The sequence below is a fragment of the Cervus canadensis genome, chromosome 4 (genome assembly GCF_019320065.1).
Source record: "Cervus canadensis isolate Bull #8, Minnesota chromosome 4, ASM1932006v1, whole genome shotgun sequence".
NCBI classification, from domain to species: domain Eukaryota; kingdom Metazoa; phylum Chordata; class Mammalia; order Artiodactyla; family Cervidae; genus Cervus; species Cervus canadensis.
This window is the reverse complement of record NC_057389.1, coordinates 16,172,573-16,197,862: the sequence shown is the minus strand read 5'-3', so window position 1 is coordinate 16,197,862 and position 25,290 is coordinate 16,172,573. Positions and strand designations below refer to the sequence as shown.

Sequence of the window (25,290 nt, the reverse complement as noted above, 5' to 3'; positions counted from 1 at the left end):
TCATTAAATGCCACAAAACTTACTTGGCAAAGGTTAGATCTCATTTTTTTCATTAAAGTAAAACAGACACCACGGTGAGGAAAAAGTAAGGGATTTAAGTTCCTGTGATCCTAAGTCTCCAAAATGGAAGTGGTCTCCCTAATAAACAATAGACAAAGAAATCCTTTTCTATTTTAGTATTAAACTCAACTATCCACTAATATTTTGCAGATAGAATTTTTGCCCATCTATATACTTTTTAATCTTTTAGAGTATTCATTTCCTTTTCTCTCTCATGTCACGGAAATATTACCTCCTTTTTGCTCTTTGCCACACAAACTTGAGGTTCATTTTGATTTGTTTTTCTTCTATAATTTTCATCCTAGTTGGATTTTCTCAGCTGAAAACGTACAGATGATTTTTTTGTATGTGACAGAATATTCCCCTCCACCCCTACATCCCCTTCTCCTAAAACAGAGTGTTTCCTGGTTTAGAATCAGTCAACAGTATGATTTATGCACTTTAGAGATTCCCTCAAGTTTTCACACATGCTGAAAAATTCTGCATTGTTTTGGGGAAAGCAATAGGGATTTAGGACAAAGTACCGTTCTTTCAATGCTATCCACTATGCAGTAGATAAATAGTCTTTAGGCACAGCATGGCCACCCCTACAAATACTTTCCCTTAATTTACATACATATGAATTTGAATATAGATGTATGTGTACATATATGTGTATGAATATATATACACACATGTGTGTATGTAATCTATAACCAGCAAAGTATAATCCAGGTTTCTTTTCAAAAGGAGCAACCAGTTCAAATGCACAGCTGGGTATGGCAGAAAACACATAATTAGACAAATTGGATTGAAGAGTTACGTAAGGTCTCAACTGAGCCAGTGAATGAGAAGCTGAATGAAACGTTGTGATTGCTGCTCCGGTGCCTAGAAAGAACAGAATATGTGGATATGTGTGTTTTGGGCAAATAAAAGGCAATTACTGGGAGTTATGGAGTGCAGTTGGCATTCCATGCAAGTTAGACTAAAGAACGTTTCACAGTGGGCTGTGCTGGGGAAGAAAATGTTGTCCATGGCTAAAAGGGGGATTCTGTCAGAGACGCACCAACAAGGAAGGATGTGCAATTACCATATTGGAGTTATACTTTGGGGGGAAAAGAGCAGCAGAAAAATTTGCATGATACATAACTTTTCAATAGGCTTATAAAAATTCTCAGAGAATTTGAAGTAGAAGGGGTTACCTTATATATCATTACTTTCCCTCTAAAAGTAGACCTTTCCAGCCAAGACTGGTATATTTTGAAGAAAACAGCAAGCAAAGTCTATAGTTTCAGAATTTTGTTGTTGTTTTACTGAGAATAGTCAAACCAATGACTAAATATTGAAGATAAGCCCCCTCATAGGATTAAGAAGCTGAAATGAAATTACCACTTTTTCTTATTTGCAAACATTATTATTTGCAAATCTGTCTCAAGACAACTGAATGAAAAGTAGATTTTCTTCTCTCTCAACAATCTCCCAGAAATAAATGGGACAAAAAAGCAATTGCCTAAAAGAGTACTATGTTCTTAAAGAAAACATCCTGGATTAATTGACAAAAGTACCTATTAGTCCCCACGATACCATGTGGGACTTGTCTCTCAGTGTGCAAGTTAAATATATATCCACAAAATCCTTGCCAATAATAATAATAATAACTTCTCATCTGTTGACGCTGTCTAACCATTAAAATCTCTCAGAGAAATCTCATGTTTGGTTTGATAAACTTTACAAAAAATGTTGAATGTTTCTAATTTACAAAACACATGCTAGAAATGGTGGCAAGTACAAAGATGAATAGTTTGTCACTTCACATTTATAACCTCATGAGAGAGACAGAAATATATACAAATAGTATAGGGAAATAAACATGGTGGTTGTTGTTGGCAACTCTGCCATCTACTTGGTAGTTGTGTATCTGGATTTTTCTTTTACTTTGATGTTAAAGAAAATTATTTCAAAAAATATATTTTTCTTTTGTAACCATTTAAAGTATATTGTGCTTGAGTTATTTAAAAGGAAAATTATTTTATGTCATAGGTATGTCTGTGCAAACACTATGATGCTAACTATATTATGTACTACTTTATAATAAAGTAGTATATAATATTACTAAACTTATGATCAAATAGGTCTGTTTCTTACATCATTATGGGCATAATAGTTGGCATAAGTCCTGATTAGAAGTCAAATGGAGGCTTTTAATGGCAAATAAGAAAAGAATCAATGCAATCTGATGTGGACTAATAGCTACCAAATAGATTCTCATGTTTGAAAAACCCTTAAATTACTCTCAACAGCTGTATATAATTATAAAACTTCAAATGTTCTATATGGATAAGACACTTGTGTTTATTTATTTATGAGGAGGTTTTGGAAGCAGTTAAGTTTGGTTGGAGTGTAGTGACTGAGATAATCTAAAGAAATGCAGGCTGGTGGGAGAATTACAAACATGATTATAACGTGGCTAGCTTCTGCTTCTCAATCTAAAACTCTTTGAGAGATAAAAGGTCATCTCACACATTCAAAAATTTTCAAAAACATCAAAGAGTGCAGGTGAGTTCAGTATAACTTTCCCTAGGTTAAACGAAAGGTCTTGATCCACAAGCCAGTATCCTAATATACCCTTGACACAGATAAGTATATTTCCTGTTGGTCAATGAATGAACATTGAATTAAGGTACTTTTTGCACTTATCTAGGCCAACAACAATCAAGTCTTCTTTTCCTCCAATGGCAGACCACAGAGAAATGTCTTAAATAAAATACATTCATTTGGTCTGACCAAATAATTTTGTGATATTATATCTTAACTCAGAATTCATTCAGACACAAAAACAGGTAAGGAGAATAAAAATAAATAATCACTTGGAATAACCAATTTATACTTAAAAATCATAACTCCTTCTTTAGCGTATTCTCAACTTTAGTTCCTACCAAAATGATTAATGTTAAAAATAGGCAAATACTTTACATTGTGTTAGAACCAAAGAGTTGTTAGTTTAGAACTGGTAAAACTTTCTGTCAAACTTGAGTATTTATAGACAGAATTTCTGATGTGCAAAACCAAATGCAATGTTTATCTTGCCAGGGAGACTAAGAATGAGAACAAAAACACATACAAATAAGGAAGTTAGAGACTTACTGTATCCCGTTGCCTGTTATCTTTCCCTGATATTATCAAGAAGTAGTTCCAAGTCAGTAGTAACAACAAAACCAGTGGTATCATGTAGAGCTCAAAGTTCCAGACAACAAAGAGAAAGAGCTGGAGGAGAGAGAAGGGCACAGAAAAAGATGAGTCAACTTTGAATTTCATTAAATGGACTCTCTTATCCATACTGCAATTCAAAAAACAAAACAAAAACAAAAACACACAACTAAATTTGCAGAATTGAAAGATTTATCTTGAAAACAAAGCCTTGAGAACTTGTTAGGCCTTTTTTCTAAAAGGACAACTGACCCTTGGAAAGTCATGACGATTTTCACTTTGTTGAATTTCTCTGAAGGAAAACTGATATTATCACATTGTCAATGGGGCAATTTTAACTTTTATCCTCCAGTGAAATTATTGTTAGACTGGCTGAAATAAAGTTTGAAAAAAAAAGTCAGCAAAATGAGCTTCACTACATTGCCAGAAATAAATGGTATATCTGCCTTAATGATATAGGATAAATCACCATTTAATATCAGGGGCTTTTAAAAAAAATCTCACTTGGATAATACAATGTAACAAGTGTAATAGGCAGATGAAAATACCATATCTACACCAAGAGTCCTCAAGATTTCATGTAATGAATAAAAGCACTGCTCCCAACAAGTGTAAAAACATTCAGCCTTACCACAGAAATCAAACAGCTATTTTAAAAACGGAGTAATTTTGTCAAAGGGAAATTTTAAATGTCTACTTTAATTATCTTTTAAAACTACCTACTTATCTAAGTATGCAAATGGTTTTTAAAACTGTAAGATTAGAGACTCACTTGGGCTGGCAGAAGAAACCATTCTAAGAGCATCTGCATAGTGAAATAACCAGCAATGGATATAAAGTGTGACTCACACTAACTCTCACTCCCCACCAGACTCTAATAACCCTGCACAGACCATCTAAATTCTCTGGGTCTGTGGCCCCTGCTGCCAAATTAAGGTAGTTTAAGTCAGACGGTAGTTGAATGCTAGATTCCACCCCTAAAGGTAACTAGTCCTCTAACCTCTGGCATGGTACGTCTCTTCCCTTTAGCTTCTTCTGTAACATGGGAATCCTAAGAGTGTCCCCCTGAGAGGTTGTGAGAATTAGCAGTTGAAATGTGTTTAAGGTTTAACACACTGTTTGGTACTCAGTAAGTGCTCAAAAAAAATGACTATGTAAAAGATATCAATATTCTACAAAACTGATGAAACTAACATTTATCAACCGAGGCACTTAGGAAATACATATTCTAATACTAAAAGCTAGAAAGTGTCTGTCTGCTAAGATTTAGCTGAACCAGAGTATAACTGAGAATTTGAGCTGGCTGGTTGGGGTCATGCTGATATCTTGCGTTTGACAGATCAGAAGAGCTAGGAGCAGTGCCCTAAGAACCTTCGTATCAAGTACAGCAGCATGGGCTGTTTGCAGCTTTCTTTTTTATTTATTTATTTATTTATTTTCATTTATTTTTATTAGTTGGAGGCTAATTACTTTATAGCCCAGGTTGGATGCATGAGACAAGTGCTCAGGGCTGGTGCACTGGGAAGACCCAGAGGGATGGGATGGGGAGGGAGGTGTTTGCAGCTTTCTTAAGAAACCTGGGAGAAGCCCACAGCCTGTTCAAACTGCAGAGAAAAGAAACCTGTACAGAGAGGCAGAGGGACCCTGGCCCATGGGCCAGAAGGCAGGTTCTGGGCCTCAGAAAGGCACTCTGCCTCAGTGTTTTCACTTCTCAACAGAGCTCTGTAGGCCTGATCACCACTGACATCCCTTCTCTAATATTTTAAATGGCATTACTGTACCATCAGGGTTTTTTTTTTTTTTAATGTGACATTAAATTTTGAAGACTGTATCTTTCACTGTATTCTTTTATATTCATAACCCACATGGACACCAAAAAGCATAAATAATGGTTTAGTAACCCAAGAAATGAATTTTGGACAGAATTACTTCCTGAATAAGAAAAATCTCAAATATGTTAATGCATGAAACATGAGCCATATCTTCTCTTTCACCAGGGAAGTATAAAGATTTCCAGAAAAGGAAAATATTCCCATTTAATTTTTGAAATATATGTAATATATTTAAAGATGACACAAATTATAACTGATGGCTATGATTATTCTATTAAAGTGTATCTTAAAAATGCACTTTATTCAGGAAGTGATTTAAGGCAAATTTGACAGACATCAACACATATAAAAGAGAGAATTATTTTTGGCTAGGATTCGTATTAATTCTTTGCATATTTATTAGTAAAATTTAGACGATCACTAAAATATAAGCTCTTTAAAGATAGGGACTTTTCCTTTTAGCTCATATTCTATCTGCAGAGCCTAGAATGGTGCTTTCCATTTATTTGTATCTTCAGTTTCTTTCATCAGTGCCTTGTAGTTTTTAGTGATAGGTATTTCACCTTAATTAAATTTATTACTAAGTATTTTATTCTTTTTGATGCACCTGTAATGGGATTGTCTTCTTAATTTCTGTCTCTGATCGTACACTGTTAGTGCATTGAACTGCAATACATTTTTATATGTTGACTTTGTGTCATGAAACTTTACTGAATTCATTTATTCTAACAATTTTTTTTGAGGACTCTTTAGGGTTTTCTATATATAAAACCATGTCATACACAAATAGTGACAGTCTTACTTATTTCTTCTAATATGGATGACTTTTCTTTTTCTTGCTTAATTACTCTTGGTAGGACTTGCAACACTTAGTAAAATAAAACCAGCAAAGTGGGCATCCTAGTCTTGTTCCTGATCTTAGAGGAAAAAGACTTCAGCTTTTCACTATTGAGTATGTTAGCTGTGGACTTATCATATATGGCTTTTATTATGTTGAGGTATGTTGCATCTACATTCACTTTGTTGAGAGTTCTTTTTATCATATGTGGATACTGAATTTTGTCAGATGCTTTTTTTGCATCTATTGAGATGATCATATGCATTTTAGCCTTTATTTTATTAATGTTTTATATCCTGTTGGTTTATGGATACCGAAGCAGCCTCTGACCCCTGGAATAAATCCCACTTAATCATAGTACCTGATCTTTTTAATGTATTGTTGGATTCAGTTTGCTAATATTTTGTTGAGAATTTTTGCATCTGTGTTCATCAGGGAAACTGGCCTGTAATTTTCTCTTATTTTGGGAAAGGAAAGTTCCTTCAATAAATGTTGTTGGGAAAACTGAACAGCCACATGCAAAAGAATAAAACCAGACTATCTTATACCATATGCAAAAATTAACTCAAAACAAATTAAAGATTTGAATATTAAGGTCTATAACCATAAAACTCCTAGAAGAAAACATAGGCAGTAAGCTCCTTCACACTGAACTTAAGTATGATTTTTTTGGATGTGACTTCTAAAACAAAGGCAACAAAAGCAAAAATAAACATGTAGGACTACATCAAACTAAGAAGCCCAGCAAAGGAAACAACAAATCATCAGCAAAATGAAAAGCCAATCTACTGACTGGGAGAAAATATTTGTAAATTATTAATATACATTTGAGAAGGGGTTAATATTCAAAAATTCATACAACTCAATAGCCAAAAACCAAGCAAACTGATTAAAAAATGGGCAGAGGATCTGAATGGACATTTTTTCAAAGGAGACATACAGAGGGTCAACAGGCACACAAAAAGATGTTAATCATCAGGGAAATGCACATCAAACCCATACTGAGATATCACCTCACATCTGTTAGAATGGTATTGTAAAAAAGGCAAGTGTTGGTAAGAATGCAAAAAGGGATTCCTTATGCTCTGTTAGTGAGAATGCAAACTGGTAGAGCCACTGTGGAAAACAGTATGGAAGTTCCTCAAAAAATTCAAACACATCTACCATATGATTTAGTAATTCACTTCTGGGTATTTATGTGAAGAAAATGAAAATACTAACTCAAGAAGATATATGCACCCTCATGTTTATTGCAGCATTATTTACAACAGCCAAGATATGGAAATAACCTAAGTGTTCATCAATGGATGAATGGATAAAGATGTTATGTATACAATAGAATACTATTCGACCATCAAAAGAATGGAATCCTGCCATTTGCAACAACCAAGATGGACCCAGAGGGCGTTGTGCTAAGTGAATCATGTTAGTGAAATGAGTCAGATAGAGAAAGACAAACACCTTATGATCTCACATTTATGTGGCATCTAAAGACAAATAGATGAAAAAAACAGGGACTTTGCTGGCAGTTCAGTGGTTAGGATTCCATGCTTTTACTGCAGGAAGCCCAGGTCCAATCTCTGGTTGAAATACTAAGATTCTACATGCCCGGTGGCACAGCCAAAATAAAGCGGGAGGGGGTGGGGGCGGACAAAGAAACCAGATGAACAAAAAAATAACAAAAAACACAGATCAGTAGTTGCCAAAAGTGGGGGAGCTGGGTGAAACGGGTTAAGGAGGTCAGAAGGTACAAAATTCCAGTTATAAAATGACAAGCCATGGGAATATTGTGGACGGCATGGTGACTATAGTCATTAACACTGTAGTGCATATTTGAAAGTCACTAAAAGAATAAATGTTAAAAGTCCTCATCATAAAAAACATATAAACTTATAACTATGTATGGTGAAGGATGGTAACTAGATTTACTGTGGTGATCATTTCACAATATATACAAATATTGAATCATTATGTTGAACCCTTGACAATAATATAACATTATAGGTCAATCACTCATCAATTAAAAAAAAAGAGCATGAATGCAGATTAACAATAAAACATATTTATTGAACATCTATGTGCTATATAATACTAGGTGTTCAAAATTAGGATAAGACACAGTCTCTGGATTCATATTGCTAAGAATCAGTAAGAAAAAAGCAATTATTCTCTATAGTACTAGTGATGATACTAATTCTTGTTAATGGTGATGATCCTCTAAGAAAGAGAACCCTCAAAACAAGAAGGGGCCTTTTAGCTTATTCTCTCCACACTGAAGCTGTTTTATTTTTTTCTCCCTGGAGCCCACCTGCACTAAGATGGGATCCTTTCCTTTTTCCTATAAAAACCCAAACACTCCTAGATGGCTTTTCAATGTCTCATGCTGCTGCTGCTAAGTTACTTCAGTCGTGTCCGACTCTGTGCGACCCCATAGACGGCAGCCCAACAGGCTCCCCCGTCCCTGGGATTCTCCAGGCAAGAACAACGGAGTGGGTTGCCATTTCCTTCTCCAATGCATGAAAGTGAAAAGTGAAAGGGAAGTCGCTCAGTCGTGTCTGACTCTTTGCGACCCCATGGACTGCAGCCTACCAGGCTCCTCCGTCCATGGGATTTTCCAGGCAAGAGTACTGGAGTGGGCTGCCATTGCCTTCTCTCAATGTCTCATGAGGGCAGCAGAAAAAGAAAACAGCTCAGAGAAACTTGGAGGCTAAGACAATGCAGGATCTGTCCTTGGTCCTGACAATGCTTTTTCATAGGTTTAGGTAAAAAAAAGAGGGAGAGAGACATAATGAACTAAAATGAGACCAAAGAATAAAAAAAAAAAACAAAAAAACCACTGACACATCCTCAGAACATAAATATAAACCATAAAATGCCTAGGATTTTCCCAACCCATATATCCAGAAACCCTTTATGCCTGCATGGGACATGGAAAGAGGATCTGGTGATTCTAGAATTTCTCCAGGTTAAGCTAGGGCTTCCCTGTTAGTTCAGTTGGTAAAGAATCCACCTGCAATGCAGGGAACCCTGGTTCAATCCCTGGGTTGGGAAGATCCCCTGAGAAGGGAATGGCTACCCACTCCAGTATTCTGGCCTGGAGAATTCTATGGACTGTGTAGTCCACGGGGTCACAAAGAGTTGGACACGACTGAGCAACTTTCACTTTCCAGGTTAAACTAGATAATAAGGACTTCTACACACCTGTAGAGTGTTTAATTTCCCTTGACTTCATCACTATATATGACATCTTTTCCTTATTTTTCTGCTCTTCGTCACAGTCTCCTTGACTTTTCCCCTCTCTCCTCCCAACACTTTTAATAAGGAAACATGGACTATCTATATTTAAATTTCAAAAAATCCATGACTCCATTCCAAATAAGACAGCTAAGTCCTACATTTGTTTGCCTTGCTCATTAAAAACTAAAACTATTTCAAGAACTTGGTGGTTTTCTTTCTCAAATCACTGGATAGTTGTGATTTACAATTAAAATTCTATATTACAAAATCTCCATGGGACATTAGTCAAATGGTACTAAGTACATAGAACCTTTTTCGTTAGAAAAAGGATATTGTGAGTTTTACACATTGTCTTGGGTAGTAGAAGCTCGTTGTTAATTTTCCTTGAACTGTCAGCCATAATCATGGGAATCCCTCAAAACACTGCTGCAGTGTGGTGGGTGAGAAAGAGCACAGGTGTGCAAACTAGGCCCATGTTTGTATCCAACTTCACTAGTCCTTAACTATGTGACTTTAGGCTAGTCACTAGAATAATCCTAGTTTTAGCTTCTGAAAAACGGAAACTACACTATTTACAGATTTGAGATGGAATTAGCCTAGTGCTTACACCTATAAGATGCTCAATAAGCATTAGTTATTATTACAAGCAATATTATTATATTGGCTCATAACACATGTAACATTTTTGGCCCTCTTGTAGCTTATCACTGTTCCTATACCACTTTAGCATCCATAGAATGGATTCAAGCAAAAGAGCTATGTTCAGAAAGCTATGTCAACTATAATGGAAGAGATGATGAAGTGAGTGCCATTTTCAGTATTTTTATATGTAACTTATAGTGATTAGATGCAGTGATGACCCCAATTTGTTGAAGTCTCCCTGTATTCAGGCCTTTTGAAATCCTCTCCCATGATGACACTGAGATTAGACATAGGGCTTGTTTTGGCCAAGGGAAGAGTTGTAAAAATGCTGAACAGAGGCTTAAAAAGTACTTGCTCACTGGGTTTTCCCCTCTGCTGTCTTCAAACCCTGAGCCCCCATGTCAAGAAGCACAGGCTAGTCTGCTGAATGAGAGACACGTGATGCAGTTGTTTCCATCGCCCCAGGATCCAGAAGTATCTAGAAGCAGAACTGCCTAACTGATCAGAAGCTGACCAGAGATACATAAGTGAGCCCAGAGGAGAACGAAATCAATATTCAGCTGAGCCTGATCCCGCTTGTTCACCTACAGAACCATCGCTAAATGAATGGCTGTTCCTTTACGCTACCAATGGCGTGGTTATATAGCAAATGTTAACTGATGTATATTCTCTCCATGGAGACAGTGTGATATAATAAAACATGGTCTGAACCAGGAGCCTGAAGAAGTGGTTTTACATCCAGTTCTGCTATTTGATCATCATAAGACCTTGGGCAGGTCGGTTTTTCTCTTTTATTTTAGTCTATCATCTATAAAATGAAGATGGTAATACCTATTTCACAAGTTGCCTGTGGGCAACAAGTGATGTAACACATGTACAAATACTTATTACAAAGTAGTGTATTAATGTATGTACTATCAATTTATGCTTTTCATATTTAAAATTATTTCTGAAAAATTACAGTGACTTTATAAAATAATACTCCAAGATAAGTCAACCTGATAATTGTTCTCTGAGCAGTTATAGAAGACGGGTGGTGTTTCTAAGACAGATTTCTGTGTGGTCTGGAAAGAAAGAGTTTGCTGGAAGGAAGTCATAAATATTAAACTTAAAAGTGGTTGCAGTGAAATTTTTTTTACTCGTAATCAGAGCAAGAAAAATCTAGATCTTTATGGAGACTCACTAGTGCTGGTAAATGATATTAGCACACATTATAGAAGTTTTGAATTGAAAAAATTAAGTTTTTAAATGTTAACATTTTTTTAACAACCTCATGCCCTTAGATATAAAAGTATCTTGTTCTGAACAATCAACTTAATGAATGTCAATTCCCGTCCACAAATTTTTGACTTTTACATCCAGATACCTTTTATCTAAATCAGTGTTATCTTGCCTATGATTTTTATCACTAACATCACAAAACACAATCCTACAATATCTATTTGGGCCAGGCTTTAAGAGCAACCTACATTTTAATTGGTAAGTATTCTGAATGGCTCTTTTGAAAATCTGAAAGGTAAATGACATAATTTGTCCTAACAAGGATCATATCACACTGCATAAAGTGAACTTTAGAGGGAAAGTCCCACATGGCAGGCTTGGAAGGCTGAGACTATTTTCATTTTACAAAGGAGAAAACTGAGGACGAGGAGGTTGAGACTTGTCCAAGGACATCCTCTACTGAGTGGCAGAGCCAGCTGACGCCCAATCCAGTGTGATTTTCCCACAAGGCTCTGCTGCCTCTAAGGTAAAGCATCTCACAGTGAATGCCGATGATCTGAAGGTATCAATTGTTTAGGGACTGATTATTCCAATTTGTAGACTTCATTTCTTCTCCTTCCTCTTGCTCTGGGATAACCACTTTTGCAATCGTGCAAAGAAATGGAATACCACTTTCGGGTGCTCTGGTAACAGTGTGGCATGGCAAAGAGGTCAAATGCTAATGGTCAGAATGAGTTTTGGGGAGCCAATTTCATTATTCCTTTTCGTGACTGACTGAATAATCAAAGTCAGCTATTCAGAAGGTTCTTATTAAGTGGGGTTTTCTTCTGTCCAAAATGTTTTGAAGAGGTTAGCAAGGTGGCTGTAAAGGCAAAGACTGGAAAATGAATGAGCCAATTACATTTTACAGACCAAAAAAAAAAAAAAGCCTTACTTTTTCACATGAAGGTTAAACAAACAAAAAGAACCTTTCTACTCAGAAGCTAATGAAGGTGGGCCAGGGCTTTTCACTTACATTTAAATAAGGCAAATTATATGAAGTAGAGTCTGAATCAAAATATTCAGGTTTTATAGCAACACCATTTCTTAGGAGGTACAAGATGTCTGATTTCTCTTTCTTTGAGCCTGGGGTTTTAAGAGTCCTGGGCAGGACTGGGCCATCCACCCTATCCCATCCATTGATGCTCCCATTGAAGTGCGGTGGAAGACGCCTGCCTTCAAGGATCATTCACTGCAGCAGAGGAGTATCTCTGGGGGAGCGCGCTTCAAAAAAAAAATCATTTAAGTTGGAATATTGAATATCCTATTCTTCTGCAAACTACAGTATATTTTAAAAAAGAAATCTCATCCAAAATGATTAACACTTCCTACTGTTCAGGAAAAAAAGCCTGCCCTTTCAGACTAACAGCTGTGAGTCATTAGTTCTCCAGTGATGAGATGTGTTTGATGAGTATTTTTCTTTCTAATTAAGAGATGAGATTCTCTATTTGACTGTCTCTTCAGAAAGAAGTAAAGAGAAAATGCTCTGCCTACATGGAAAGGCCATCTCCTACAAAACAATTAATTATTTCACAGCCCTTTTAGAAAATCCTTTTCCTCCCTAATTTCATTTTTTTTTTCTTAAACTTAACACATTTGCGACCCTCAGTGTTAACCCATTTCCACCCAACCTGCACCCTCTCATGCTTTCCTGTTTCATCATTCAAAAATGTCTATTTCAGATGAAACAGAATGAGGAAATGTATCAAAAGTACACACATGCTTATGCTCACAGCATTTGGTGTGAGAATTGTTGCTGATGTGAGAGAGGCCTCAGATTAGAAAGATGATAAATGTAGATGGTTTGCCTTTTGAAGAATTAGGCAAAGCTTAAAAAAAAATTGTAAGGGGCCTAGCGACATATAAAAACTGATTTTGATGATTAATCCTTACAAGGAAACTATTTTACTTCTACCATTAAGACTGTCTTTAAAGAGGAAAACTAGTGGATGTAAAGTGGAACCAAAAACGTTTGTTTGTCTTTTCTTTTTTGAAAAAGCCATCAGCAAAGGTTACAGAATTCCTGAATTAAAAACCTGATCTGTTTTTAAAAATTAAAAACTGTTCCTAAGAACAGCAGGGAGCAAATGAAAGCACTATTTGCCAATCAGTCCCATCAACTGCCTCCTTTATATCCTTTTTGGCACAAAGAAAGAAAGAAAGGGGAGGAAGGGAAGAGGGTCAACTTTCCACTTCTCCCACCAGGGCACATCTGAAAACATGTGGGGTATTTTTATTTATCACAATGACTTGAGTGATAACAGAGGTAATACCAACATTCGTTGGGTGGGGCATGGGTGTGAAACACTATGAAATATGTGGGACAGTTCCCCCCAATAAAAATTCCTGTCCCCAATGCTAACAATACTCCTCTTTGAGAAACATTGACAGTTTTCACATAGACACCAGGCTACCCCACAACTAACTTAGAAAAGAAGAAACACATATGTACATATGCATACAAGTAGGTACACAGAAGAAGGCTAGGTATGTTTCCTAGATGATGGCATGAAGGTACCGGAGAAAACGAAATGTGCTCGTTCAGATAGATTTGCACTAGACTGTTTCTCTCCATCATTAATATTCACTACTTCTTTAAAAAATCTGTCTAAAGAAGAACTGGGTGGCGTGGGGAGGGGGGGCCACTCTGCCCACTTACTCTCCCCTGGATTAAATTAGGCTCTACACAGCATCAGGGACTTCAGAACTTCATCTTCTGGGAAGGAGGTGGTCTTGCCTGGATTTTAACAGCCAGATGGTATCACCACTTGTTCTCAGGTCTTTATTTCTGGTTGATTCCACTAAAACTTTTGGTACCACCTCCATCAACAGAGGAGAGAAGATAGGCAATTATGGACCTGATTAATTCCCAGCCTCGCGATAGCCTTTCGAAGGTAGTTTTGAAGTAGGACATATTCCTCTCTTGAAGAGAAGCTCTGCTTTATTTGGACAATTTTTGAAAATAAGTTGGTGAGAACCTTAAACCCAGTGGATTGCTCCACCTTGTTTAGCTGTTTCCTAGGGTTCTTGCCACACTGACCCAGGGAAACTGATTGGCTCATATATATGCTTATATCCAGCAGTTTTTCTCCCTCCTCCAATCAGAATGAGAACCAAGATGATTGCCTCTACTGCTTTCTTTTTGAATAGTTACAACCAGATACCAAACTGACAAGACCTGTTGTGTATGTGCTGGGGTGGGGAGTGGTTATGTGTTTAAAGGAAAAAAGTCAAAGTGTACTCTCTACCAAATGATCACTTATATTGATTAGGCAAAATATGTCAAGAGAACCATCTGTCTCTGTTGTTCTGGTGACAGAATGAGATATATGGTCAGGAGTAGAAAAAAATTATATATTGGTTGATTTATTGGCAAAGCTTTGAATTGAATCTACATACAATGTGTCTGCTTGCATGCTCAGTTGTGTCCAACTCTTTGTGACCCCATGGACAGTAGCCCACCAGGCTCCTCTGTCCATGGGATTTTCCAGGCAAGAATACTAGAGTGGGTTGTCATTTCCTCCTCCAGGGGATCTTCCCTACCCAAGGATAGAACCTGCATCTCTTGCATCTCCTGCATTGGTGGCTGAATTCTTTACTGCTGAGCCATTGGTGAAGCCCGCAACTTACTTCGTTTGTTTACTGATGGTGTTAAAAAATCATTGTTTGTTCAGATTTACTTAGATCACTTATAAATACATATCAGAAAGTTCCAGTTCTTCACTTTGTGAAACTGTATACAGGGCTTTGGAAGTTGCTGCCTGAAACTTTAAAGTCTACCATCGTAGTACATCCGGGCCTTTTTGAAAATCACAGCTTGGCTTCATCTATTAAAGAAACAAGCGTGACAACAAGCTAGGACTCATCTGAAGCTGTCTTACTTATGACTCAGAGAAATATCTACTGAAGAATCTCAACAAAATGGACCAAAACAAGCTCAAAGATGGTGCTATCAACTAATCACAGTGGAATGCACCCTACTCTCCTTGATGGAGATATTATATCAATAGAATCTGCCAGCCGGAAGGCTTGGGAAGTATTTATTTATTTAGATTTTTTTCTTTTTCAGTTTACAAGTTGTACCACTACTTCATGTCATTTTTTAAATCAAAGTCAGAGATGAAAGGCTCTGGCTTTGCTTTGAGAACCCTGACAACTCCAAAATGTAAAGCCCAGAGTGTGTCCAACTAGCGCATCGCTTCAACCACACATGAATAACTGATAAGCAATTCCAGCAATGTTGTGAGTTTCATGTTGGTAAAAGTTTGGATGTAGGATGCAAGTGACAAATGCTTACACATGCCTGGAGAATGTTGATTCTCTGCGATCCCTTTCACTGGAAATTAGTACTTTACCTAGTAGTTATAAACTTACCACAGAACCAAGCACAGTTATGTTTTTTATTTTAATAGCTTCATCATTCATAGAGGTTCTGCTTATTCAAAAACAGGTTGCATGCAAAGTTGTCCTTGCAGATTACTTATCAACACATATTTATCATTATGAATGACCAAATACGAACAATAAAGAGGAACTGGTTAATTGGTATTATTTGGTCCATTAGGAGGTTGCTGGTCTCAAGTAACAATTGCTCTTAAAAAATATTTAAGGTACATCAAAAAACATAGAATAAATAAGGTTATTAAGCTGCCTAAAGCTTGTCTTTTCCTAGAATCCCATTTCTCCATGATCCAACAGGTTTTGAAGGGACTCATGGAATTTTCCAGGCAAGAATACTGGAATGGGTTGCCATTTCCTTCTCCAGGGGATCTTCCTGACCCAGGGATTGAACCCAGGTCTCCAGCACTGCAGGTGGATTCCTTACCATCTGAGCCACCAGGAAAGCCCTATTAAGACTATCTTACTAATGTAGGTAAAGAACATTTCATGCTTGAATTATTTTCTAATTAAAAAAAGGGGGTGATTTAAATGTTGTCTCTCAATTTGTTTCTGTTTTTTACTTGTCTCTAGCGCCAATGAAAAAGGCCTATTTTTCTATGATATGCAAGTCATTATAGAATGTTCTAATAGCCCTTCCTGTCTTTTAACTTCTTACACTATTATTTAATAAAACTATTGGATTAAATGCGATAGTTAGGGATATTGTCTACAAATGTGCCATTTTAATGTATTTTCTAGGGCTTTGGAAGTGCTGTAAATGTTAAGGCATATTAAAGATAGTTATCCTTCCAATTTTTAAAACAGTTACTCTATTATCATTACTATTTTTGAAGCAGGTTCTTGATCAACTTCCCCCTTTGTGTGTGTAAATGCTGTATGCAGAGAGACAAATCTGATACAATGTTTGCTGATGTACCAAATGTAAATTTTTCCCTAAGCTTGAAATCTGGCTTTCAAGCTCTCTCCATCATGAACAGGTACAATATTTAGGGCAACAGCTGGTACTTCAGTTGCTCATGGGGGGAAAACTCCCTCTGTTCCATAAGACATGCCAGAAAATAAGTATACCCAGCAGCTATCTAACAAGCCAAACACATGTTAGTGAAGTCTGCAATACCAGTTACTTTAAAAATTAGTCCTGGGGTCTTCATACTCCACCTATCTCACTGAAGAGAAACAGAAACACCGTGAAAAAAGCAGATGATCAATCATGGGAAACTGCTTTTTCATCTAGTAGCTGATATGCCGAGGGTTGTTCTCTGCCAAATTTGGGGATGTTTGGTACCATTCTGATTTTTTTCCACTCAAATCATCTCCCTCACACTTATCCAACTTGCCATGATTATCTGTCCTGGGCTACTACTGATTTCTGATCTTTCTTTTTAATCCCTCATGACATAACCTCACTGAAATTGCAGCTTATTTTTGATCCAGATTTAATATCTTCATTTCAATCTTAAAATCACAGAGCCAAAGTCAGAAAGCATGTTTTTAAATGTTCACCCTCATAAATAGATTTAAGACCTAATAATATCATATATTTCAGCAATCTTACCAGTTTCTGAAACTTCATCTCATATTCTGTCTTGTAATTTTCTAATTTTCTCCTTCACTGGTCTCTCCCCCCACTCCGATCCCTCTGTTCTGGAAAAACTTCAAGAGTTATGTTTAGCAGCTCTAGCTATGTCTGAACATTTCTGTTTGCAATTCAAATAATCATCTCAGGCTGATTTTAACAGCCTCCTTTACGCCACTCCATCTTTTACCCTTGCTGTGTAATGTTTACTAATGAATGTCTTTCTCTCATTTCTTAACAGATCTAAGTGGTCTAGTTACCACACGGGAAGCCTAGAGGTTTGAACACTAAGTATACATTTCTCTTGGCTATTTTCCACACCCCTAAACATTTTCTTCAATTGCAATAGGGCTTGTGTTTCAATGGTAACAGAAGTTATCAGAGAACACTAGTTTAGACAGCAAGCAAGCCACACTCCAACTGTTCAAACAGCCTGACTTTTACAGTAAAAGGAAAGGCCCTGGGCCAAGACCACTGAGATGAGCAGGTATTTTTAGTTCACTTGTAGGCCAGCTCTAATGTAATTCTGAAATGTTTTCTTCAAACCAAACCCAACTTTTTCAGGGCTGTCCAAATCTGTTTTCTTTTATAGCAAGTACAAATTCTTGGAGCAAGGAAAGCATGAGTATCATTTGCAATGCTGCTGCATGTCTATGGTGTTGATGCTCGATGGCTCAAATTAGTCCGCAAAACAGATGAGCGCATTGTAATTAGCTCTTGTCAAACTGTTAGAAATACAAAAACCATTTCCACTGTAATAAAAATTATGAAAAAGAAAAATCTCTCTTATCATTTTCAGCCAAAATAGTTCCTGAAATGTCTGGTAGTTTAGGATTCCAGAGTTCTAAAAGAAGGCCATTTCATTTTCAGAAAAGCTTTCATTTCATTGACATGGGGAGACTCAGATGTATCATCTTTCAGGCATTTCTGTTGTTATATTTGATGGGGTTTTCAACCTCATTTCTAAAAATGACCTGTCATGAGTGGACACATTTCGTTGGGCCCCAAAGCACTAACACACCATTCTCAACAAGCAGAAACTTTTGTGAGTATTTTTTAATCAAGAGTTTTTGAACTTTTTCTATCAGTGTGCTATCGTCAGTTTCATCAAAGAACTAAATACTGCTTTTTGTTTAAACAAAGGAGGATATTCAGAGGGCATACCTATAGGTTCAGATGGGACAGCTTTGATGTTAAACTCCCATGTGATGATCATTAGTTTCTTTACTTTTTATATGCTTCTTGCTGACAAATTACTGGAATATTCATTGATAGAACAGTGACACAAAAGACTATTTTACTTAACTTTAAAGTTATTCACAAGCTTCAGGAGGGTACTGGAACTGAACACCCTCTCAAAGAAAAATATGAGCTATTAACAGGTGGATGTTTCAGAAAGTAAACTTAAAAACTAAAGCAAAAGGGAGTGTAGTTTGAGATTAGGTCAAACAAATCCAAAAAAAAAAAAAAAAACCTGTTCCCTTCTACTTGCCTTCAGAACTTTCCCAAAGATACCTTCAGGTATACTTGTGGGAGTGAGCAGGGTGGTAATTAATTAATTTCATCTATCTTTAAAAGTAATAAAATTACTACATCCAAAAGTTAGCATAAAACTGATCCTAATGCTAAAACCATAAAACAGCTAGAAGAGGGGCTTCCCTGGTGGCTCGGTGGTAGAGAATCCGCCTGTCAGTGCAGGAGACACAGGTTCGATCCCTGGTCCAGGAAGACCCCACATGCTGCAGAGCAACTAAACCTGTGCAGCATGATACTAAGCCCTCCGGCCACAGCTGCTGGAGGCCACGTGCTTAGAGGCCCATGCTTCCTAGCAAGAGAAGCCTCCATCACCGGAAGCCTGGGCAACGCAACCAGAGAATAGCCCCTGCCTGCACGGCGACAGAGACCCAGCACTGCCACACATACATACTATACATAATTTCTTTAAAAAAGGACAGAGGAACTTTAAAAAAAAAAATCAAGAAGAAAACATAGGAGAAAAGAGTTGGGCTGGGTGAGGAATTCGTATGTATAACACTAAAAACCAAAACCTAAACATATATTTAAAAATGAGACTGCATGAAAGTTGAACACTTTGGTGCTTCAAAAGACACTATTAAGAGACTGAAAAGACTAACCACATATTTGGAGAAAAAACTGCAAATAATTTATCTGAGAAAAGACTTGTATCCAGAGTATATAAAGAACATTTAAGGTTAAATTAAAAAAAAAAAACCTGATTAAAAAATGGACAAAAGATTTGAATAGACCTTTCACCAGGGCAAACACACGCATGTGTAATAAGCCAATGAAGCTCAACACTGTTAGTCACTAGGGAAATGTAAATTAAACCACAATGAGATACTGCTTCACACCCACTAGAATGGCTGTAATCAAGGCAGAAAGTAGTAAACTGTGAAGATATAGAGAAACTAGAATGCTCACACATCGCTGGTGAGGATGTAAAATGGTACAGTCATTTTGGAAAATAGTTTGGTAGTTTCTTAAAAGGGTAAATGCACATAAACTTAACATCAGTTCAGTTCAGTTCAGTTCAGTCACTCAGTCGTGTCTGACTCTTTGCAACCCCATGAATCGCAGCACGCCCAGCCTCCCTGTCCATCACCAACTCCTGGAGATTACTCAAACTCATGTCCATCGAGTCGGGGATGCCATCCAGCCATCTCATCCTCTGTCATCCCCTTCTCCTCCTGCCCCCAATCCCTCCCAGCATTAGGGTCTTTTCCAATGAGTCAACTCTTCACATGAGGTGGCCAAAGTATTGGAGTTTCAGCTTCAGCATCAGTCCTTCTAATGAACACCCACGACTGATTTCCTTTGGGCTGGACTGGTTGGATCTCCTTACAGTCCAAGGGACTCTCAAGAGTCTTCTCCAACACCACAGTTCAAAAGCATCAATTTTGCAGCACTCAGCTTTCTTCACACAAACCAACAATTCCACTCCTAATTATTTACCTAACAGAAATGAAAGCATGCGCCCACGTGAAGTCTTATCTGTGAATGCTCATCTACAACAGCATTATTCATGTTACCCCCAACTACAAACAACCCAACTGTTTGACAATGGGTGAACGGATAATCAAAATGTACTATATCCATACAATGGTATACTACACCAATAAAAAGAAGGCACCCCTGACACATTCTGTTATGGACTCAGAATCACCAGGCTAAATGAAAGAGGTCAGAGGTAAAGGACTACATTTACATGATTTCACTCATGTGTAACGTCCAGAAAGGCAAATCACTAGAGACAGAAAACAGGCCAGTGGTTGCTAAGGGCTGATGGTGCGGATGATTGTAGTTGATGTGTGTATGTGTGTGAGTGGTTCAGTCATGTCTGACTCTGCGAGCCCACGAATTGCAGCCCACAAAGCTTCTCTGTCCATGGGATTCTCCAGGCAAGAATGCTGGGGTGGGTTGCCATTCCCTTCTCCAGGGGATCTTCCTGACCCAGGGATCGAACCCTGGGCTCCTACATTGTAGGTAGGTTCTTTACGTTTTGAGATACAGTAGGGAAGTCCTTGTAGTTGACATGAGGGGTTGTACAACTGTAAATTTACTGATAATCAGGGAATTGTACACTTAAAATGGGTAAGTTTTATGGCATATAAGTTACACTTCAGTAAAGTTGTTTAAAAAGTGATAATTTCGGTGGAGGTAATTCCAATCCAAAGAACAGAGAGAAACTAGGCCAAGGCAATGAATGATCAAAGATCTTGGAGGTAGTTTGCCAACCCGCTCAAAATATTTAAAATGCTAGTTGATGACACCATCTACATGATGGTTCTTCTAACAGTTGCTGCTCCTTTGAGTTCAGAGACGTTCCACAAAAGCTATTAAGAAACAGCTAAAGTGAGTATCAACATCAATCATGGCTAGTTATAATCGGAAATGCAACCTTAGAGGTAGGTGATGAAAAATGTAATAAAATGCTTGCAATACTAATGTGAGACTATTATTACAATGAGTTTTAAATTCCCAGGATAAAATATGATCCATTTTGGAAAGAACATGTTGAATTCCTTACCCTATGAATAAAGAATGGCCCAACGGATGAACAAAAAATGCTAAGGAAAACTCAGTCCGAGAAGATAGGGAAAAAAGGAAGGAAGGAAGGACAGCTTAGCGCAACAGGCGGGATGGGGAAAAAAAAATCAGATAAAGCAAAACAGAATTAAACCTTCGTATAGGAAAATGAGGATAGAGCTAAAAGGTCATCTTCCCATTTTGCCCACAAGAAAGCTCTCTGGTACTGCACAAATATGACAGTGTTTTCTTCCTTTGCAATCATGGTGAGGAGCTCTTTCAATTTGGGCCCAGAGACTTCGGTGTTCATTTGAATTCTTCAGTGACGTCTATTACCAAGTAATCTACAGTACCAGCTATCAGGAAATAAAACTTTTCCATCCACCAACGTAGCAGGAAAATGTTAGGAGGGATTTGTTTTATTTTTCTGGTCAGCAACAGTCAGCAGCTCCCTTTGGTTGGTTGGGTTTGTTTTTCTCGGTATACTACATCAAGCAAATAGAAGGGAAAACTGCTGAACCCAGCAGGAAGAGTGAAAAAAATCTGAAAACCGCTTCCAACTGTTTTTATTCCCGTACTTTGAAAACTCTAGGCTAATCCTGTATCTTCCTAGACTGCTGCATACATGTCTCGGATTTTTTTTTTTTCCTGCAATAAAGCTTACTACAAGTGTTTGTAAGTTAACTAAATTAGAGCAGGCATGAAGAAGCAGGTGAGCCCTGGCAGATTTCCCATTGTTTTCACAGGCATTTTCCTCTATCAATTGCTGCAGTCTACACCGGCTCCCTGTTCTGCTGTCTGGGCCGCAGAGCTATTCTATCTCCGGGGGCCGCAGGTGTGGCTTTGTGCTCTAAGCGCACGACACGGGGCCAAATACAGCTCACCTTTCACCGTTTATGTTGTGGCAACACTGCGCTTCTTTCATTGACACTGTAGCTTTCAGATGTGACCGACCACACTTGGTGCTGAAGTGTTCATCACCTTTCTCGCTCTAATAAAGAGATCGACTTAGTGGCAGCTCTGGGTTCGGCGTTCACTGGTGTAATAAGTGAGAGGGACACGTTTCCTCTTCTCTAGCTCCTTTGTGATCTAGAGCAGGCAGGGAGAGCTGCATGGCTTCTAAACATTAGCTAGAAAAGAGCACCTCTACTGCACATCACAGCAAAAGTAAATGGATTGGGGCTGGTGTCAAAGAGAGGGCAATAGACCCCCTAAAAACAAAACCCAGGGCGTGGAATTTTCTGGGTTGTCTATATGGCTCTGTTTCTTTCTCTTTTATGACTAGCCCATGCAAAATAAAGTGTCACTGGCATATAGATAGAGAGGCAGAACCTAAGAGGGAACACTGTAAAAAGGTAAAATAAAAAGGGCTAAAAAAATGTTTTCTATGACTTCTGCCGCCAAACAATTAAGCCTTTTTCTATTGAGAAACTTATGGATAATGAGAGCCCCGAATCAGCTAAAAGATGTCAGTGTTAAGGATAAAATAGGTTATGCATAAATACATTTACCAAATTATCATCTATCATAAAATGTTTGTGTATATGGATATAACAGAAGATGTGTGTATATAAATGTATATCTATACTGTATCTGTATCTATCTATACTTTTATTCATCCATCCCATGGAAAGTATGTAACTATAAATATTAAGTGATTATTTATGGGACCCTCCCTCTAACTCTAGAATGGAAATGTCAATTCAATTATAATGTGAAAGTTCATTAAATGCTGCTAATTATATAGTTTATCTCACGTCTAAGGAAATAATTTTACATGAGATATATATTAACACAGTACTGTTAATATATTAAGGAACTTTATTATTTTGGAAGCTCAGTTGGAATTGAAAATGAAACCTGCTTTAAATAATTTTAATTAAGTAAAATGATTACTATGGAGGAATAATTATATCTAAGCATTTCTAAACCCCAAGGGACCATTTAACTCTTCACCTTTATAATTTTTAATGGGTTTTCTTCCCATATTGCAGATAGGAAAATTGAGTTTAGGGTGAAAGAAGTATTTTCTAACATGTGTATTAGCCATCATTTTTAACATCTACTTTACTATCTTATTTCCAGAAATAAAGTGGTAAAATTGGAAGGCTTTTAAACAATTTTTGCAGCCTCTCTTCAAGATCACATGAAAAGATCATAAATATACATATATATATTTTAAAGCTTGTTAAATGTAAAAGAATATTTTTATATGATTTAAAGTCATCATTTTATTAATCTGCTTTTAGAACTTCCTTCCCATTTTAAGATCCATTTAAAAGACTGTGTTAAAGATAAAGGTGTCAAAGATAAGAAAATGTTCTTGATAATCAATACTGAAAACCTGTAACAGAGAAATCCTATTCCTGGCTGAAAACCTCTTATCTTCTCACATCGTCAAGACTCACCCAGTGCTTCAGCACAGCTAAAATATGTCTGGCCTATCACACAGGAGCAGCTGAAATTTCCTACATCGTAACCTTTCAACTCCATCACCTTTTGGACAATTACACGAGTCCTAGTACCCAACACACTCGTGACCTAAAAAAGTAGTGTTGGGTTTCGTTTGCTTGTTTTTGTTTTGTTTGGTTGTTGCTTTTGCTGTTGTTTCTTTGGTTTTACTTCAACCTCAATTATTGGTACATTTTATTGTATGAGTCTGACTTGATCTGCAATAAAAGAAAGTCAGTGTGGGGAGGGAGCATGGGCGAGCACCATGCCGCACCCCAAATAAGCTTATCAGGTTATTACTTACATGTAATAGTTCCTAGTCTCATAACTGTTAGTTCAACTATATGCTGATGACTGTCTCTTTAAGGAATTACTGGGCCACCCATCCTTGTGGACACCTCTTGTCTCTTTATTCAGTGCCCTGAACTTGTGCAAACTCTCTATCACTCTCAGTTGATGGTTTCTGACTCTGCCTCTGGCTGCGGAAGGAGGGACATTTGACTCAAACCTGGTCAGTGATTGGTTCAAGGATGGGCCAATCTGAACAAGTGAGGCTCAACTCTGGGTCTTTGACCCTATTGAAAAAAAAGAGAGTTTCTCTTCCCTAAACAAAAACTAGAAGCAATGTAGACCTGGTTGGGGGTGGGAGGTGGGGTGTGTGTGTGAATTGCCCCTTAGGGGAAATCCTGCCCAAGATCAATGAAAATCAAGCCAAGAAATAGCAAGAAGCTGAGTTCTGAAGGAATCATTTAAGCCTCCAAATCCAGACATGTCTAGAAGCACAATTTGGCCTGTCACACATACATATACAAAAGAAGATAGGAAGGGCAATTGAAACATTTCAATGAAATCCTTACAGCCTTTGAACAATGTAGAATTCATCCACCACTCCTGGCCCCCACCAGACTGATCTAAGTAGAATCTCTGGCAGCAGGGCCCTAGAATCTAAAATTTTCATTATTCCCTCAACGTTTCTGGTGATCACCTAATTTAGGGAACTACTCTGGGCATTTATCAACACTTCTCACTCCTTTTCCAACACCATCAACAGGCCAGATGAAGCTCACCTAATGTCAGAGGCTTCCCAGAGAACAGACTACAAAATAGAGCAGGCTGAGGACCACGGTAATTCTCTTTCTGATGGCTGTAATGTCATCGGCACTCCTCTGCTCCTCCAGGCAAGAGAAGAGACTGCAATTATGTGGAATAGACTTTAATGAAGGGAGGTCTCCTTTCTTCCTTCTTCTCAACAGCTTCCTGATAAAGCACTCTCCTGTGTGTGTGTTCTGGAAACTGTGGGATTTACTTTTTTTGTCACCTGTGTGACTAGGACTGGTGAGAAAAGTAGGATGGCAAGATAGAATATACTTTGAAAGTGAACGCCCAAATTCAATTTTTCTCATTGTCTTAGAAAATTCAGGTAATCGGCTTGGAAGGAGCTGTAACAAGTGTGTCTGTTAGATCTTAGAACTCAGGTAAGGACTGATTGGGGGACCTAGCTTCCTGAGGTGTGAGTGAGATCTCAGTTGACTGGTTGGGTTTCTTTCCCCCCATTTTATAAAGCAAGAGAAATTACTCCAAGTTTACCCTCCTGGGTTCCTGATGCGCTTCCAATAACACTCTTCTTATAGTGCGGTCGTTTAGGGAGGCTGAGACTGACAAATGCTTCAGAGTGGATTTCCTGCCTTCAGATCTGCTTAACGGTGGTTTCAATTCCTGCAGACCTGTCCATCTGGCCAGCTCTAAGGGTAGGCAATAGG

General features: G+C 37.7%; 1 protein-coding gene across 10 annotated transcripts in view; it reads right to left on the bottom strand.

Annotated features, from left to right (window-relative positions):
• Positions 1–25,290, bottom strand: part of MCTP1 (multiple C2 and transmembrane domain containing 1) — a 558,463-nt gene that overhangs the window by 93,143 nt on the left and 440,030 nt on the right. For all 10 annotated transcript variants that reach the window (XM_043464644.1, XM_043464640.1, XM_043464643.1 and 7 more), the window contains one exon: positions 3,184–3,303. In XM_043464644.1, the coding sequence (XP_043320579.1) occupies positions 3,184–3,303 (120 nt within the window). The remainder of the gene's footprint in view (positions 1–3,183; positions 3,304–25,290) is intronic.